A 19,785-nucleotide genomic window follows, 5' to 3' on the forward strand; every position below is an offset into this window, starting at 1 on the left:
CGGGGGAAGATGAGCAGAGTCATCAGCAATTAGCGGATAATTAGCGCTGCTGACCCTTGGGGCTCATCAGCGCTCCTGGGGCCAGCCCCCAGCAATCAGCCAGGGCAGGTCGATAGTGTCAGGCCCAGGAATGAATAGGGCTCATCAGCAGTGCGGGAGCTGGGGAGCCAATCAGGGAAATTAATAGCGGGAGAGAGAGAGGGAGGGAGGGGGGAGAGGAGAGAAGGGGGAAACAGAAAGACGGACAAGAGATACCGACATAGGTGAAAAATGAGGGGGGGAAATAGAATAAGATGCACTGGGACAGGGAGTGAGAAACAGGAGTAATCAAATAGGAACAGGGATAGAAACAAGGGCAGGGGAGGGAAAGCTGGGAGGAAGGAAAAGAATGGAGAGGACGGGAGAAAGGTGGAGGAAGAGGAATGGTAAGTACTTGGCCTGGTGTGGGCCCTCCAGGAAATTACCCAGGAGGCCAGAGTGAGGGACCGGGAGTCCACGACGGAGGAGGGAAAGATGCGAAGGAAGCAAGAGTCTACGCCAAGAGAGACCAGGGGAGAGAGTGTGAATGGGGCTGGGAAGAAACGACCGAGAAGGAAACGGACCCGAATATGAGTGGCCCAGAGCCTCGGTGCCCGGCAGCGTAGTGCGCCCCCTGCCGTCCCGCCTCACCGCCCAAGGGTCCTGTCCAGCCCACCCCTCTGGGCTTGCTTCTGGGGCTGCCAGATCTTTCGCCGCAGGGGCCGGGGATCGGACTGGCTTGGGTCGGACAGAGGGCAACAGGGGTTGGGGTGGGGGCGCTTTGGTCTACGCCTGTCCCTTTCCGTGCTCCCTCCTTGCCTGCCGCCTGCGCCCAGTCCACGCCCCAGCCAAGTGGGCTAAGTGGGGGGCGGGCTGGGTGGAAGGAGGGGCACTGGCCTAGCAGCTGCAGCCGCCTTCTCATCGGCCGCAAACTTTCACAAAGCGGTATGTCCGGACTCATCAATCTCCATTAATAATAGTTGGTTGGGCCGCGGGGGGCGGGCGGGGGTCCCAGGCCGACTGACGGGGCCGCTGGGAACAGGCTCTGCAGAGGGAGCGAGCGGGCTCCACAGCGGGCGGAGGGAGGAAGTGAAGCGTAATTTGAGGAAGATGGATGAGTCCGGAGGGCGACACCCCCAGCCCGCCCGCTCGCCCGCCCCCTCCCTCCTTATGAGAGAGAGGGAGCGCGGCACCGGAGCCACACTGCGCCGAGCCCGAGCCCCGCCGCCACCTGGGCCCGGGAGCCAGGGAGCCAGCCCTGCGCTTCCGCGCGGGGCGCCCAAGCCGCCGGGCGCACCGCGGTGCCTGGAGGGGAGCGCCCCGGGGCGGCCACAGCTCCCCGCAGGATGCAGAGAGCTGGAGGCGGGAGCGCCCCCGGGGGCAGCGGCGGGGGCAGTGGTGGGGGCCCAGGCACTGCCTTCTCCATCGACTCCCTGATCGGGCCACCGCCGCCGCGCTCTGGCCACTTGCTCTACACCGGCTACCCCATGTTCATGCCCTACCGGCCCCTAGTGCTGCCGCAGGCGCTAGCCCCTGCGCCGCTGCCAGCCGGCCTCCCACCCCTTGCCCCGCTAGCTTCCTTTGCTGGCCGTCTTACCAACACCTTCTGCACCGGGCTGGGGCAGGCTGTGCCCTCGATGGTGGCGCTGACCACCGCACTGCCCAGCTTTGCGGAGCCTCCGGATGCCTTCTACGGGCCCCCTGAGCTTGCAGCCGCTGCTGCCGCCGCCGCCGCCGCTGCCGCCACCACGGCTGCCCGAAACAACCCTGAGCCGGGCGGTCGACGCCCAGAGGGTAGACTGGAAGCCGAGGAGCTGCTTCCCGCCCGGGAGAAAGTGGCAGAGCCCCCACCACCCGCGCCTCCGCACTTCTCAGAGACTTTCCCAAGTCTGCCGGGTAAGTGCTGGGGCTAATCAGGAAGCCGGGCGGGAGGCTCGTTACCTGGAAATACCAGACAGCAGCCTGCTCTGAATCTCGGCACTTGCCTGGAGCCCTGGAATCCCAGACCCCCAGATGGTGGGTTCTGCGGAACCACCTCCAGTTCCAAACACGGCACCTCTAAATCCCAGAATGGCAGCCCTGCTCTGTCTCGAGTGCTTGAAGCCTCACCGAACACTTCCGAATTAGTATCTTTCCTCCCTGCATTCTAGTCCTCAAGCCTTGGCTCTCCTGTGTCGTCTTTTCAGAATCCCTTAATTTTTCTCAGCTGCTGAGAATAGAGAAGCAGCAAGTGTGGGATTCCTGAGGACAGCAGCAAGACCCCAGGGTGAGGGGACATTGGGGTAGCTGTCAGATCAGCAAGGGGAGGGCAGTTTCTGGCTTCTGAGGAGAAGGTTGTATTGGCCCCAAATGGGCTCTGTGGGTGCAGGGGCAAAGGGACGGGCTTAAAGCAGTGGTGACCCTGTTGGTGACCTGTCTTCATCTTAGTAGCAGAGGTCACTTCTGAATTGGCAGATTTAGAGCTAAGCCATAAAGAACTGAGTAGTGGCCCTAAGGAAACCTTAGCTACCAGGAGACCTCGCACCTGCTGGACCAGGGCTGACTGGGAGGCTAAGAGAGAGGCTGGGCTGGGTTGGGTGTGGCCCAAAGGCCTGGAGTCAAGAATTCAGCTAAGATTCTGGAACCAGGAGATTCAGCTGAGAGCTAATGCAGGAACACTGGCTCCTCCATGGGAGGAGGATCCCCTCTCAATAGAGGCACGGTGTATTTAACAATCCTGTTTAGAATCAATCTGCTTAGAGCACTCCTAGCTTCCCTGTTTATTGATCCTTAACTCCTAGAAGCCAGAAAAGCTTCTCCCAGTCCAGGGGCAGATCCAGGTGTGCTGACATCCAAAGCTTATGCAATTTGGTGGGCCACATTTAAGAAAAATAAGGGCCACATGCAAGTGTGAGGTTCCTGAATCTTAAACTCCTTTAGCATCAGGATGGATCTGCCTCTGCTTAACTGTTCATCGCATCCAGCTTAGGGGTGGAAGTGACCCCAGGAGGCATGGGGGCTGACTCTAGTGGAGACCAGGAGGAGATTTAATAGTTTTCTTGTCCTTTGCCAGGAGAGAGGTATTCCTGATGATAGATTTCTGGGCCCTTTCTTGAAATTGACCAAAGGGCTAATCACTCTTCCAGACCCCAAGGGCTGCTATAGAGCCGGTCTTCCTCTCCTTTTCCCCTTTAGTCCCATGCATTTTAGCTTTGGGCATTCAGCTCTTGATTTTTTGTACCTGGTTGGACCAGGAGGATCTGGCCACTGAAGTCTGAGCAGCATCTCCTAAGGAGGATCAGAAGGAAATGATAGAGCAGCAACTGGAAAGTGGGAGGAAAAGTCCACGAGATAAAAGGGCCCAGAGTCGGGGGAAGGGAAGAGCAGATGGCAGGATGGTTGAAAGAAGAAAGGATCAGAGGGATTTTTGGAATAGGATAGTCCCAAGGCAGAAAAGAGAGTAAGGCAGGCTATCAGAGGGGGGGCTTTGGAGGCAATAGGAACGGAGGAAGAACCAGACACACCTGGGGAAGAGATAAGCTGAGGGGAGGAGAAAGGGAGACACCGGAGTGGGGGGGAACTGAAGCGGAATAGGCCCAAACCATGGGAGAACAAGCAGCTTTTCCTACTCTTTCAGATTTCCCTCAATTCTAATTTTGACCCATTTGTAAAATGGGGGCCCTTTTCTGAAGCATATGTAATATTGGCTGTAAAACCAGACATTGAGAGAGAGAAAGGAATAAGCAAAGGGAAAGAACAGAAGAGAAATACTGAGGAAGGGAGAATAAGGGAAAAGACCAACAAATGAGCTATATACCCAGATTTCCAAAGAGAGAATATGAGAAAGGAGAGGACTGTCTCTTGGAAGAGAGATGTACAAGGGATTTGCAGCAGGGCTAAATGAAAAGGGAACAATATTTGAATCAGAAAGAGTTCTATCTTGAGAGGACTTGGATGGGAGCTAAATAAATATACAAGTAGGAAATGGGAAAGTTTCAACACTAGGAATAATTTTTTAAAGGCTTTTCAATACTGAGAAATGGGAAACTAGAATTTATATATAGAGAGAATGATGAAGGAAAGATCATCATCTGAGGAAAATATTGGAAGCAAAAAGAGACTTGTTCTTGGAGTAAAAACAAGGAATTTCTTTGCTAAGAATGATGGGAAGAGACCTTACAGAGGAAGAATTTTGAGAAGTGCTGGAGTGAAGGTAATCATTCATATTAGGAAGAGATACACATGAAAGGTCCACAGTGGGACTTCTGGGGCAGAGCAGTAAGGAGAGGTTTCAGGAGAGACATTACAAGAAGATCATGAGTAAGAGATCTGATCTGTGACTTGCTACTCACCACTCTCAGTACAAACTCTGCCCACTCTCCTCACCATGCCATTCACGCCCACCTTCCTAGTCTTGATTTTACCCCCTAAAGTAGTTGAGAAAAGAAAAGGCAATTCCAGAAATGTTGGACATCAAATCAGTTTGGGGACTGAATGACACATGGCCCATGCTGAAAGTGGTAGGAAAACAAGTGCACCATTTTTAGAATTGTATTTGAGTATTTAGCATGAAATAAGAGAGTTCTCTGCTTAAACTATGGGATTGAAACCTCAACATTAGAAGAGTTTGGAGAAAGAATGCTATCTTTAAAATGGCAGAGGAGGAGTTGCTGTCCTTAGTATGAATGGGAGATGTTGGTCTGAAATTATTAATTTACATTAGTGTTTTACAATTACTAGCCCCTTTAAATGGAATTATAGTGAAGATAGGCCAATTTAGAGAATGATGAGCGAAGTTTTTTGTCTTGGGAATTATAAGGACTTTAAAAAAAAATTGCTGAGAGTTGAGACAGATACCACCTTACTAGAATTGATGAAGAAGAAACTTTATTATGCTTTGATTGCATGGGTAGAAGCTCTATTAGTAGGCACAAAGAAATACTGTGTACAGAAATAATGGAGTAAAAAAGGAATTGCAAATGGTAGATTGAAAATAATTCTAGGTTTGGAATATGTTGAGCAGTGAGTATAATTGGGGAAGGTGTGATATAAGAGGAGATAATTTTTAATTAGTAGGGAAGATTTAAAAGTATGAATCAACAGAAAAGTCCAGAGTAGTTCTGTCTAGCAAGCCATTTATGTAATTAAAATTTTTTTATTAGCCACATTAGAAAGTAAAAAGAAATAGGCGAAATTAACTTTAATATTTTATTTAACCCAATATGTTCAAAATATTATTTCAGCATTAATCAATATAAAAATGTTTAATGAGGTGTTTTATATTCTCTTTTCATACTATGTGTTCAAAATCCAGTGTGTATTTTACACTTCCAGTACATCTCAATTCAGACTAGCCACGTTTCTGGTGGTCAGTAGCCTCATGTGGCCAGTGGAGACCATATTCACCATAACAGATCTAGAGAGTTGTAAGAACAGAGTCATGTGAAAGTGATAGGGGGAAGGAGCTTTGAATTGCAGTGAATAGTGAAGTCTTCCATGTAGGAACAATGGAGCGAAGAGAGCAGTTAGCTCTAAATGGCAGGAAAAAAGAATTCTGCTTTGCATGAGATGGGCAGAGATGATCTTGTGTGTGAAGGTGTGTGTGAGCTCAGGCTGAGAGAAATCAAGGCTAACTTGAAGATGTGGTGCACATCCCAGAGACGACAGGTGAGGAGGATGCTATGTGCTGGGGGAATGAAGAAAAGGAACTGTTCGTTTGGAGAAATGCAGAACACTTTAAATTGGGGGTGTCTAGAGCAATGGTTCATTCAGGGAGAAAAAGGTTGGATTGCCTGAAAACAAATACTTAAGTGAGGGATGATAGGTAATCCATATATAATTGGATATAGTGAGAAATTGATAGGAAAGATAATGTCAGTTGAGTATGGTGAGGAAAAGAAAACATTTGTAGTTGAGATGATATAGAGAAGAGAATGTGATGGGACAAACCTGAGAGAAGGCAGTGTAGTGAACATTATTTTTAAAAACTAAATAGAAAAAGATTTGCTAATTTCTGAATAGAGATTGGCAGTAATAATGGAAATCGTGCCAGAAGACCAGGAAACTTCTAGGACGTTGATACTGTATTTGAGTGCTGATTGCTGTAAGCAAAACACCTGATTGTAGATAGAGACTATTTTACATGACCATCAGTTAATTTCTGAATCAGTATCCATTATGACTGCCAAGATCTATTTACTCATGAGAGAAAAACAGGAAATGATAATGGGATGTGAAATCAGAGACCTCTGCTGATAGAAACAAGAGGGAGATTTTTCTTGGAAGTAATGGAGACCCAGAGTATATTTTCTTTGTTTTTTCTTTTTTAAATATGTTTTTATTGATTTCAGAGAGAGGAAGGGAGAGGGAGAGAGATAGAAACATCAATGATGAGAGAGTCATTGATTGGCTGTCTCCTGCACGCCTCCTGCTGGGGATCCAGCCTGCAACCCAGGTATGTGCCCTGACTGGAATTGAACCTCAATCTCTTAGATCCTAGGTCGATGCTCAACCACTGAGTCACGCTGGCTGGGCCAGAGTATATTTTCCTAAAAACTTTGAGGAAGAGCAGTGAGACTAATTGTTCCACTGGCATTTATAGAAAGGCAAATATTGCATTAACTTAATGTGATTGAAGCAATATTGATTTGAATCGTGACACAGGGTTCAGGGTTCAGGTCACTCGTTAGCTGTGCAACTGTGGCAAGTTGCTTAGTTCAATTCAGGGAACATTTATTGTGTGTCTACTATGGGCTTAGTCTGTTCAAGACATAAGAGATTCAAACAAAGCCTTATAACTCCTCTAGGATTCAGTTTCCTCATCAGTAGCATAAAAGTTTTGGTTCAGATGATTTTTAGTATTCCTTTCAATTTCATAGAGTAAAACCTTATTTTTAAAGCTTCCATGTTTAAAGTAGGGGTCTTAATATGGACTTCATGGACCTCTTGTGAGGGAATCTGTTAATTTTGGGTGGGGGGAAAATTACATCTTTATTTTTATTAACTTCTACCTAAGATTTGATACTTCCTTTAATTATAAATGTAGGTCAGAAACCATAGTAGTTTTAACAATACCTGAGATTTTTATTACCAATAGAAATCACAGGTATTTTCATAGAAATTTAGTCTTTGGAGGCATCTTTTTGTTTAATTAATTAATAAAGAAACATGATTATGTCACAAATTCACTTTAAGTATTTGATAACTATTTTTATATAATTGACTTCTAATGTAATCCTACGTGTTTTAAGTTAAATACCTAAACGCATTATTCCAAGGAGTTTATAGGCTTTATCAGACTGCATAGGAATTCATGGCACAAAAACAGTTAAGAACCCCTGATTGAGAGAGAGAGATCTCAGAGATGACAAGAGGGAAATTTTATTAGGATTGGAATGGGATACTGGGATGCCTTGTACCATGGTGAAAATAACCCTTGGGAGGGAGGGATGAGAGGAGAGATCTCTGCAGTGGCGTATGTAAATATGGCGATATATATAATAAATGATTAGGAGGATAATTCTTAGAGTCATGGGCAAGAAGAGTCTATACTGGGAATAATGGGAAAGAGGCCATAATTGGAATATGTTTTTAGAGAGAGGAAGGGGGAGAGAGAAACATGCCTTGTGTACCCGCCTGACTGAGGATTGAAACCAAAACCTAGGTATGTGCCCTGACCGGATAATCCAACCCACAACCTTTTGGTATATGGGACAACGCTCCAATCGACTGAGCCACCAGGACAGGGCAAATATTTAATTGGAAAGAAGGAAGAGCATAGTATGAGCAGTGCTTTGCATTAAGAGAGGGAAGGCAGGGGTGGAGAGTGGATGGGGAGAGATTATGGGGGGGGGGGATCAGTGGGGGGAATAAAGGGGACATCTGTAATACTTACAACAATAAAGATAAATTTATTTAAAAAAAGAGTAATGTTACAGTGGGAAGCTATAGGGAAGTATTTTGCCTTGGAAGTAATGGGGAAAGAAGGATCTTTGTGGTGAAACTGATTGGAAAGGTGAGAAGTAATGGAGTAGATGTACAAACGACACACTTAAATAGGGATGATGAGAAGGAGCATTTGGTGGGAGAGAACTTTTATCCAGAGGGAATGGGAGATGCCTTGTGCTGAGGCCCAAGAGAAGGCAGGCACATCCAAACCAGTTGAAAGGACAGAGCTCTGTAGGCAGGTGGTGGTAGGTACCACAGCTGCAGCAGTCACGATGGGGACAAAAGAGGTCTGGATTAGGAGTGACAAAGAAGAGGTCAGGGTGTTTTGTTGGAAATATGGTCACCCTGGGAGAAAGTTATCAGTTTAGAGTAATGTGGGAGAGATATCGATGTGCTAATTGGATGAAAGAGTGACAGGGAAAAGAGTTGCTTGAATTTGGTGTGACTGCACAGGCTGAAATAAGTTGTAGTAGGAAGAGACAGCACTGTACTGCAAGCAGCTCCCTTCTCCTCATGGAAGAGAAAGGAATAATCTCCAGGTGATGAAATGAAAAATCTGTAGGGCAGAGACCAGGGTTATGAGGGAACTGTTTGAAAAATGAGGACGGGAGAAACAGGACAACACTTTTGAGCTTGCAATAATAGGAGATGGACTTCCGGACTGAGTCCTGGGAAGTGATATTATAATAGAATGGAGAAGATGGGACTGTGCTGGGAGCAAAGGGAAGAGAAGTAGTGTGTACCAGAGGTGTACCAGAGGAAGAGAGGATGAAGTACCCTGAGAGTGAGGTAAGAAGCTGCATGCCAGACTGGAGGGTACCTGGTCTGTAAATTGTGGGTAGGTATTAGAAGCATGTAAGTGAGAGAGCTTGGCCAAACATACCTCTGTGTCTTAGCTTCCTCATCAGTAAAATTAGGATTTGAATTAGGTGATCTGTAAGGTCACTTCCAGCTCTACAATTCTGTTTTTATCTATAAGGATACCTTTATTAATGAGTTATTTCCTTTTTAATTTTTTTAAATGTTCTTACTGATTTCAGAGAGAGGAAGGGAAAGGGAGAGGGAGAAGAAGAGGGAGAGAGAGAGAGAGAGAGAAACATCAATGATCAGAGAGTCATTGATCAGCTGTCTCCTGCACACCCCTGACTGGGGTTTGAGCCTGCAACCCAGGCATGTGCCCTGACCAGAAATCGAACCACCATCTCCTGGATCCTAGGTCATGCTCAACTGCTGAGCCATGTCTGGCCGGGCTTTTTAAATTTTTTATTAAAGTTATCCTAAGCAAAGGAATTAGGGAAAATTCTATACTTCTTGGTGCTGAGTTGTGGTAGCTGATGAGGAAGAGCAGGCTGGGATATGTACATCTTGAGGTGAAATCAGGGCTGGGCTTTAGGATAGAAAAGGCTTTGTCTTCTGGGATCGGGGAAGTGTTGCCTAAGCCGTGGCTGTGTACAGCCCTCAGATTAAATGACAGAGAGAAACACGTGATAAAGGTGAGAGTCTATCTTACCCAGGCCAAAAAGATTGGGGATCAGTTGTGACTGACGTTATCTGGTGGGCAAAAAAGCAGTGCCCATCAGAGAGCGGGAGGAAAAAAAAATCGTTTTGGAATCACTTCCTGGCCTTCTAAGTTATGTATCCAACTGGTACAATATTTATAATAGGGTGACATTAGAATTCAGTCTCTTCACTGAGTGTTGAAGGGATGTGGTGTGGAGCAGAGGAAGGAGCACAGCCTTTGGATACAAATCTTGGTGCCACCCTTTCTTTGTGACCTAAAGCAAAAAATACTTAACCTCTGAAGTATCCGTTTTCTCGCCAGTAAAATTAGGGCGATAATACTCACCTCACAGAATTAAGGACTAAATGAGAAGATATTTGTCCAGTATCCTCATGTAATAGGTGTGCAGGAAATTATCAGTATTGTCCTTGTTCTGGAAATGGATCGGGAGCTTTCCTGGGAATTAAGTTGGGAAAGACATCTTCCCAAGGAATTGTGTAGGATAAGTGACACTCTCTGTACTGATAAGGACAAATATTTATGATAGAAATAGCACTGTATTCTGAGAACTCTTCATATGGGGAATGCCAGGAAAGAACATTGTATGAATCTAATAGGAGTAGATTTTATCTCTGGCTTTTTCTCCCCTTTTTTTTTTTTTTTTAAATATGTTCTTACTGATTTCAGAGAGAGGAAGGGAGAGGGGGAGAGAGAGAGAAACGTCAACGTTGAGAGTCATTGATCGGCTACCTCCTGCACGCCCCCTACTGGGGATTGAGCCCTCAACCCGGGCATGTGCCCTGACTGGGAATCAAACTGGGATCTCCTGGGCCATAGGTCGATGCTCAGCCTCTCAGCCACACCTGCCGGGCTCCCTTCTTTTTTTTTTTCTAAATTATTTTTATTGAATTTATTGGGGTGACATTGGTTAATAAAATTATATACGTTTCAGGTATATAATTCTATAATGCATCATCTATATATTGCACTGTGTGTTACCACCCCAAGGCACGTCTCTTTCCATCACCATTTATTCCCCCTTTACCCTCTCCTACCTCCCCTCACCTCCCTTCCCCTCTGGTAATCACCATAATGTCTGTGCCTTTGAGGTGTTTTTGTTGTTGTTTGCTTAATCCCTTCATCTTTTTCACCCTGACTCCCAACCTCACTCCCCTCTGATAGCTGTCAGTCTGTTCTCTGTATCTATGAGTCTGTTTCTATTTTGTTTGTTATTTTGTTCATTAGATTTCACATATAAGTGAAATCATATGAGATTTGTCTTTCTCTGACTGGCTTATTTCACTTAGCATAATGCCTTCCAGGTCCATCCATACTGTCACAAAGGGTGAGATTTCCTGGCTGAGTGGTATTCCATTGTGTAAATGTACCACAGCTTTTTTATCCACTCATCTACTGATGGGCACATGGGCTGCTTATAGAACTTGGCCATTGTAAATAACTCTGCAGTGGACATAGGGGTGTGTATATTCTTTTTTTTTTTTTTTTTTTTTTTAATCCTCACCCGAGGATATTTTTTCCATTGCTTATCAGAGAGAGTAGAAGGGAGAGAAAGAGAGGGAGAGAGGGAGAGAAACATTGATGTGAGAGAGAGACATCGATTGGTTGCCTCCTGCACGCACCCTTAGATCAAGCCTGCAACCAAGGTATGTGCCCTTAGCCCAGAATTGAGCCCAGGACCCTCCAGTTCATGGACTGGCACAATAACCACTGAGCCAAACGGGCCAGGGCTATAGTCTTTTAATTAGTTTTGGGTTTCTTTGGATATATTCCCAGAAATGGAATCCCTGGGTCTTTTTCTCCCTTCTTTTGGTTTCCCTGTCCCACATTTTGGCATCTTCTCTAGATCCCAAGGATTCCCAAAGCCCTTCTGCCATGTCCCCCTGGAGCCTGTCTTCCTTTCTCTCCATTAAAACAACAACAACAAAAAACCTCTCCTTTTTCTTCATCGGAATTCGTATTCCCTCTTATGTCTGATCTCAACTTGATGCTAGGAGCAAAGCCATTGAATTAAATTAATTCATATTCAGATGGATTAAGGAGAAAATCCAAACGAATTTCAAACTGGTGGAATTTTAGGTGGTGGTATTACAAATAATTTCACGTAATGTGGAAAAATTTTTTTGGATGGGAGAGTGGTGGAAGTGAGGTGGAGACATTTACTTTCCCTGGAGTCATGCAATTATTGTCACTGCTTACAGCATTGTATGTAGTCAGAACACTTTGAGTCGCTAGTCACAACAGCTCAACTCTAATTTAAGCTAAAATGGACTCTTTTTGATTCACGTGACTGTGAAGTACAGGAATGCAAACAGTGTTATTAGGTCTTTTCTTTTTCTCAACTTGTCTCCTCTCTGTGTCTTCACCTCATTCTCTCCTTGAGAGAGGCAGAAGGAGGAGTGTTGCACAAGCATAAGCTGGTCTAAATTTTACAATCCTAGGTTGGGACCACCCTGTGTTCTAGCACATACCAAATCCAAGGATAGCTGATTAACTAGCTTCAGTCAGGTCCCCAGGGAGATGGGATGTTAGGATTGGTGAAATCCAGGTCCCACGCCTACCTGGTCACTAAAGTGGAGGAATGTGATTGACAGTCCCACTGTACTGGGTAATAGATGAGAAGCAGCACCCCAAGGAAGGGGATGCTGTGAGTGAACAAAAGGGGGAAAGGATGCTAGGCTGACAAAAACAAACTCAAACAGATATCTAAACCAGAAAGAAAGAAAAGAACCTACCTTTAACTCCCTTTCAGTAGTAGGGAGGACAGCCTTCTCCCTGGCTAGATAAGGAGTCCTAGGAGTGACAGAAGAGATACCCGGAGTGAGGCCTGAAGAAAGTTTAGTGATGAGGAAGGTAGAGAGAGATGAAGATAGTAGAAAATGTCCTCAATGAAGCTGATTCCTGTAGAGAAAGAGCTGTCCTTGAGGGATGAGAGAGACTGTTGCAAACTAGAAGCTAGAGAAAATGGATATTAAAACAGCTGTTTCCAGAATTTAGCAATATTATTTTTTAAATGAGAAAATACATTTTTAAATAAAAGGAATGTTGACTGGTAAGATTACATCATCAAACCAATAATGACAGGAAAAATATGAGAAAGATCTGATGGAAATTTTGGGAAATGAGAGAAATATCCTGTTAAAGGGCAAAGGTGAAATTTGGTGAGTGAGGCCTCTGCTGTGGAAACGAAGAATCTTCTCTGAGAATATTAAGGGAAGGTATTAATAATTAGGCTAGAGATCTGCAATGATAAGTGAAAGGGATGAGGTCTAACCTCACATTGGATTTGATAGGAAGGTTATCTAATGAGGCATCTGGGGAGAGGACTTTTACTTCAAGTGGGAGGGGAGAGAAGATATTTTACTGCAAAGGATAAAAGAGCATTGACTAGAGATTTAGGACACCAAGATTTAGACATGGCTCTGTCCCTAACGGTGTGACTTAGGAAAATAATTTAATCTTTCTGAAACTTGGTGTTTTCACCTGAAAATAAGGTTACTAACCTCTCATTACTACTAATAATAGATTCTACTCCACTTCAGTGAGTTGCTTGAAGATAAAATAATACATGTGAAAGTGTTTTGGAAAGCTAAGGTGCTCTTGGCAGTGACAACATTAGTATGCCATAGAGGAGCTCTGAACTTGGAGTGGTAGGGAAATTGCCCTGAACTTGTCATGAAGGTGGGAGGGGCTGTGGACGGCCAAGATGTAGAGAAAATTCTCATGTTGATCTGGAGTCAAGAATGTTGAAGAATCATGGGAAGACGGGGCAGGAGGGAGATATTGAATATGAATTTTCCTTATTGTACCTAAATTATAGGAAGGAGTAATAGCATAATGGGGGCATGAAATAGATGGGTGAGTGAAATACAAATTGAAAGTGAGCTAGTTGCTTTAAACAATGGGAGAAAGTACTGTCTTTGAAAAGAACAGAGGAATAATTCTGTACTGGGCATGATGATGAAATGAGAATTTAGAAATAAGAGTGGTGGCAAATACCCTTTTTAAAAAATATATGTTTTTATTGATTCAGAGGAAAGGAGAGGGAGAGAGAAACATCAATGAAGAGAGTCATTGATCATCTGCCTCCTGCACGTCCCCTTCTAGGGACTTAGCCCGAAACCCTGGGCATGTGCCCTAACCAGGAATCGAACCCTTACCTCCTGGTTCATAGGTTAACGCTCAACCACTGAGCCATGCCAGCCGGGCTCAAACACCCCTTTTTGAGGGATGATTTGGGTTTCTTCTCACCTTTTGACAATACCTCTGCACATTGGTTCTGTATTCAGGAAGCTGAGTAGTTGACCTGATCAGTAGGATCAGGAGACTCGGTGTACTGAGAGTGGTTGGGGAGTGTGAGGGTAATCGTCCTTGAAGCAGAGGGAAGAGAAGTCAGAAGTGAATGAATGGGGAAGAGACTCTTCTTCAGTAGATAATAAGCTAGAACAGCAGAGTGGATGAGGGACGGCACAGGGGCCCCGTGAGTTCCTGTAGGTGGGATCTAAAATGGTTCTCCACTCTGAGCAGTTTCTGAGCCACAACCCAGGCCACCATCCTCGGTTCACCACAGCTGTGGGATTCCCTCTAGATGATGGGAGCCTGGTGCTTTTGATTCTTCCTGCTGGAAAATACTTACTATGGGTTCTTTGGCCCTTGATTTCTTCTCTAGCCTGACTGGACCCATTATCAAGATGGGGCTTCTCTGTCTTTGGAGCTGCTTCCCTTCTCTTGGAAGGATGTCCCCATGCAAGTGAATCCCTGCAGCCTGAGCACTGCTGTCTGGAGTGGGATTAATGCCCTGGCATGGACTCTACAACTAATCATGGTTCGATCCTTGTGATTTCTGCTTCTTAGGATAGTACCATCCACCAGGAGAATTCACATGAACTCTAGATGTATCCTAATAACCAATCTGCCCCACATTATTCTGCCTGCACAGACACCAAGCTTTTTTCACAGACTCTGGACTTACCCATAGGGAACAAGTTGAAAACACACTATACTCTCCTGTTACCAGTAATAATTTTCATACACAAAGGACAGAACCTTTCTGTTTGGCTTACTACCTAGCACAAATTGTTTCCAATTTAAAGTTTTCCCTTTGCTGAAATTATTCTCATCAGAATCATTATTTCCCATGTAAAATTTTCAGTGAAGTCTTGTTTTGTTGGTCAAGTTTTTTTTTGTTCAGGTCAACCAGTTATAGCATCTGCAGTTAGAATTTTACTTTTATGGACATTATCTCTAACAAGTCCAATTATTCTAAATCAAAATTTTCAAATGGAAGTTTTATCAAGAAGATTTGCTTCTGTTAATTCTTAATTAACACATTTTTCTGTGTGCAATTTTGTTTTATTATATTTACCATTAATATTCATTATAAATTGGCTAAAAGGAAATAGTTTGCATTTATTTCTTAGGTAACTCATGAGAAAATAATAAGCTGCTTCAGGATTGAGCTACTGTACTCTTACAGTTCTTATGAACATGTCTCTATCATTTTGGGTATTACGTTCTAATGTGCTCTAATGTTGGTGGAGCAAAGAGTAAATGGCAGGGCCAAAATGTTTTGCTTTGCTCCAAATGCATCAATGTTTGGGTAAAAATGTAGGAGTGTTTTGTGTGTTTTTTTAAAAAAGGACTTTGCTATTTTCTCTCTTCCTTCTTTAAACTTTTTAGCCCTTTCAGTTTCTCTGACTTATCATTTAACTCTTCTGCCATTATGTCTACCCTACTTCTCTCTTGCCCCACTCCTCTTTCTGCCTGTTTTTCTTCTCTCTCCTACTCTTCCTCAGTCTTACAGTCCCAGACTCTCATTTAGCTGTATTTTCCCCTCTCAGTTGCTTTCTTCTTTGCCCCACCCCCATCTCTTCTAAGAGTTGCTTATCAGAACCCTCAATGTCATGATTATAAAGGCTCAGAGTGAAACTCTTTCCCCTGCCGCTCAGCATCCCACTGGGATCAAGTAACCAAGAGAGGTTGTGAACCTGTGCTTCTTGTCTGTCTTTAAAAGCAGCACTGAGGGTGGCCTGCTTATGGGGGCCTGATTTTATGGAATCTGTCTAAGACAGAGGGATGGATGATGTGATCTCAGGAGGGCCCTGCCAGATCAAGGAACCTGGGAGCCTCATCTCAATCATCATCAATTTAGATTTATTGGACACCCCTTGGGTACTCGGTGCTGTGCTAAATGATTTCATCTTTCAAGCCCTAAAATCCAGTTTCTTAGCAGCTGTTTAAAATATTGTAATATTGGGCAGAGTTTTTACAAGCTTTTGTTGTTTGTTATTATTTACTACAAACCATGTTTTAAAAATTAGAAGTTAGAGGATTTAGTAATGATATTGGAGATTGTCCTTCACTTCTTTTAGCATAAGATCCTACAGGTTCCTACTCCACATGGGTTCCTCTTCAGCTACTGTGAGATCTGAGGGCATACTGAGAAGTGAGTAGGATAATATTCATAGAGAGGATGTCTTATGGGCACTGGAGTTGGGATGAGGTGGGGTTGTGGGGAATATCTTAGGCAAGGCTTGGGAAAGGAAGGACAGAGAGAGAAAAAGCGAGTTTGGAAATAGTTCTTTTATTTAGTCAATAAATATTTATTGAGTGCCTACTCTGTGCAGATAATTTTCTAGATGCTGAAGGTACAGCAGTGAAAAAATGTATTAACAATCTCTACTTTCATGGAGTTTATATTCTAATAGGAAGAGAGAATCAATAAAATAAATGAATAAATTTGGTGATTTGTACTATAGCAACAAATAAAGCAGAGGTAGGGAGTATTGGGAGTTTTAATTTTAAAAGGGTGATAAAGTAAAAACCTAAGGAAATGAGCTAGTGAAAAACTCTAGGTGATGAGTATGTATAGTATTCCAGAGAGAAGAACCTGGACAAGAGGGAGAGGGCCAAGCAGAGAAACCAGTTTGGAGAAAATGTCGATGATCCAGGAGAGAAATGATGGTGACCTGTGCTAGTTGGATACAGAGGAGGTAGTGAGAAGAGGTCAGGCTCTGGGTGTATTTTAAAGGCAGCAACACTACCAGGACTTCCTGGTGGATTGGACAGGGGTTGTGAGAGAGCTAAGGTTTGGTTTGAACAACGGAGGATGGAGTTACCATTAACCGAGATGGCAAAGCCGTGGGTGCAGGTGGGGAAGAGCTAGCTTGGGAGAAAGACCACAAGTTCAGTTTGGGACATGTTAAGTTTGCGTTCTGGAAGTGGAAAGTGGAAGATAGTGTGAGGAAGCCCTTAGTGAAATGAAGGAGGAAACCAAGGATGTGAATCTTGCCAAAAATGAAATGGATTTGGCTAAGAATGAGATAAGGAAGAAAGAGTGGGGTGATGGGAGGTGAGTGTCGTGAGGAGCACCTTGTAGTACACGAAGCTGGGTGCTTATGAAGCCTTGTCATGAGCCATGAGCCACTTGCTGGTGAAAAGCAACGAATAGAGTTGCATAGGAAGGCTGGGTGATTTTAACCTGGGGTGTGCCACATAGGTTTTGAGGTTAGATAAAGAATGCAGTACTACAGGGAGGAAAGGTGCTGGCCTGGGGGAATAAAAATACCCTTGAGGTGTGAAGCTGATTGAGGTGGAAGTGGGTGGTCTGGATATGGGTCCGGAATTCTGTCTCTAAGGATGTCAACATGGCTCTGAAGGAAAAGGAACAGGCATAGATTGCATCAGTGAGGGGAAAGGGACAGCTCTGGGATGGGGAAAGGGATTGAAAGTTACTGGGCTGCTCCAGGAGGCCATGGGACGTTCTTGCTGGCATGAAGGCAGATGGGGGAGGGGGTAGAGAAGAGCGACAGGTAAGCCCCAAGTACTGGGAGGTGCTCTGGCCATGTGTACACGTGCACACCCCTTTTTCTTATAAAGCATGTCACCGTTCCCTGAAGTTAATTTACTTTGGGTTGTATTCTCAACCTTAGAGTGTGCTTATGTGTACATGTAACAGGTGGCTGGTGTGGATACATGTGCTCCCACATTTGTGAAGTGCCCCCCCACCTTTACACACTGAACTCCCTTGGTATGGAGCTATTAGTTTACAGATTATTCATTTTCTCTTCTCTTTCTATTGGTTGGTTTTCTTTTGATGTTGTTGTTTCATTGTTTATTGGTCTTTTGGGCAGAAAACAAGGGATTTTGTAAAACCCAAACACTGAAAACATTTATAATGCATTATTTGCAGTATAAGAAGAATAAAAATATCAGTGGATAGAAAGAATAAAAACAATGGTTCGGTTAAATTTTAGAATTATGTATGGGTTAAGATGTTTATATGGCTATGATTACAAATAATCAGTAGTAATCTACTAAATGAGTCAGAATTTCCTTTTCACCATCTATATTTTCCCTTGCTGCATTTCTGTTTCTTCCCATATTCCCTCTGTGTTCCCAGCTGACATCAAGCTCAGGGTCCTCAGGATTCTGAACTTAAGCAGAAAGCAGCTGTTTGTGCCACTCAGTAACCTTAACTGGGAAAGAGGGAAGGTGGGAAAGCGATGACATCATTTTTAAATAAGGAGAACTGAAAGGGGCCTAGGGGGACTAAGTAATTGGAAGAAAAATCTGGTCATTGATAAGGTAGCATGCGGCTGGGAAGGTTCCCCATTTATAGGCTGGACGCTCTGGTTAAGGATAATTGGGAAGAGGGTGCAGTAAGGAAAACTTCTGACTCCCAGATCCTTGTATGACGTTTCTTGGACCCAGATTTGGGGGATAGGGGTGAGGATGGGGAATCAGATGACCCTGAAGTTCCCATCTGGAAATAAGATTCTAGATTCTAGATCTAAGGAAGGAGGTAAGGAGGGGAGACAGAAGAGAAGTCAACACAGCTCTTTCCACTAGGTCCGGTTAGGATTCCTAGAATAACAAAGGCCAACAGCCCCCATCTCCCCTTGAACCCTGCAAAAGTAAATTTTCCTAGATTGCTCACTCCTGCCACAGTAACTGAAACGATCTTAAGCCAGGTCCCACACTGCTTCACTCTGGCGCCTGAGGCTGCGGTCTGGGTTCAGAGAGAGCTGGGAAGGTAGTGGGTAGGCAGAACGAGGTGGGATGTGGGAATGTTGAGGGGGACAGTCCTGGAAATGGTGTTCCTTTGATAGACACTTGTTGCCTGCCCCACTTTGCTGTAGTGAAATCTGTGCTGGTTAATACCTTTCTTCCCATTTCTTTGTCTTCCCTGAAACTCCTCCCCTCCTCATACCCTCCCTCCCCATCTCATCCCCTCCACGTCTGTATCTCTTCCTGCTATCGTTCTGGCCATGCCTGGTCATGGTTCCATATGCCTCCTCCATCCGGTCTCTTTTCCTACATTCTCTCCCTGTCCATTGGTTTTTGCTCCCCACAGAGGGGAAGGTGTACAGCTCAGATGAGGAGAAGCTGGAGGCACCAGCAAGAGACCCAGCAGGCAGCGAACAGGAGGAAGAGGGCTCGGGCGGTGACAGTGAGGACGACGGTTTTCTGGACAGTTCTGCAGGGGGCCCAGGGGTTCTCCTGGCACCTAAACCGAAGCTAAAGGGAAGCCTGGGGACTGGAGCTGAGGAGGCAGCCCCAGTGGCAGCAGGAGTGACAGCTCCTGGGGGCAAAAGCCGGAGGCGCCGCACAGCATTTACCAGTGAGCAGCTTTTGGAATTGGAGAAGGAGTTTCATTGCAAGAAATACCTGAGCTTGACAGAGCGTTCCCAGATCGCCCATGCCCTCAAGCTCAGTGAGGTGCAGGTCAAGATCTGGTTTCAGAATCGGAGGGCCAAGTGGAAGCGCATCAAAGCTGGCAATGTCAGCAGCCGTTCTGGAGAGCCCGTAAGAAACCCCAAGATTGTTGTGCCCATACCTGTGCACGTCAACAGGTTTGCTGTGCGGAGCCAGCACCAACAAATGGAACAGGGGGCCCGGCCCTGAAGGGGCTCTCGCGGACTTCAGAAGGCAAAGGACCCGTTCCTGAGCCTGCTCTGAGACTGGGTTAGGGTTCTGTGGACCAGAGGAGCTGCCACTGTGATTCTGCCCTGGCAGGGGGCTCAGCTGGCAATTAGCTCCAGCTGTGCTCTCCTGGCAACCTGAGATGTGGGCACTTGCCCTGAGCCTATTCCAGAGACCCTCAGGACTGGGGCTTTAGGGCTAAAGGGGCTGGGGTTCTCATTGCCCAGGAGCTATTGGGACTGAGATGAACTCCTGGGGAGGTGATGGGTTCTAAAATGCCTAGGGCCTGAAAGGTGCCTGGAAGCACTTCTGATGGGGATGGGGATGGGGAGGAATCCAGGGTGATGGCCAGCCAAGCTGATCACAGCTCCTTATTTATTTTGTGTAAAGTTTGTACA

At 45.2% G+C, this 19,785-nt stretch overlaps 1 protein-coding gene across 2 annotated transcripts; it reads left to right on the top strand.

Moving 5' to 3' along the window:
* The first annotated feature begins 1,364 nt into the window (after positions 1–1,364).
* GBX1 (gastrulation brain homeobox 1) lies at positions 1,365–19,484 on the top strand. 2 transcript variants are annotated; one of them, XM_016196997.2, is made up of 3 exons: positions 1,365–1,914; positions 3,165–3,167; positions 18,819–19,484. In XM_016196997.2, the coding sequence occupies exons 1-3, from the start codon at positions 1,365–1,367 to the stop codon at positions 19,367–19,369; spliced, it is 1,104 nt and encodes a 367-aa protein (XP_016052483.2). In that variant the 3' UTR covers positions 19,370–19,484. The 2 variants fall into 2 exon arrangements, with proteins under 2 accessions (XP_016052483.2, XP_087677476.1); XM_087821350.1 differs by lacking the exon at positions 3,165–3,167.
* Positions 19,485–19,785: the final 301 nt, after the last annotated feature.

The sequence above is a fragment of the Miniopterus natalensis genome, chromosome 10 (assembly GCF_054644295.1).
Source record: "Miniopterus natalensis isolate mMinNat1 chromosome 10, mMinNat1.hap1, whole genome shotgun sequence".
Classification (NCBI taxonomy): domain Eukaryota; kingdom Metazoa; phylum Chordata; class Mammalia; order Chiroptera; family Miniopteridae; genus Miniopterus; species Miniopterus natalensis.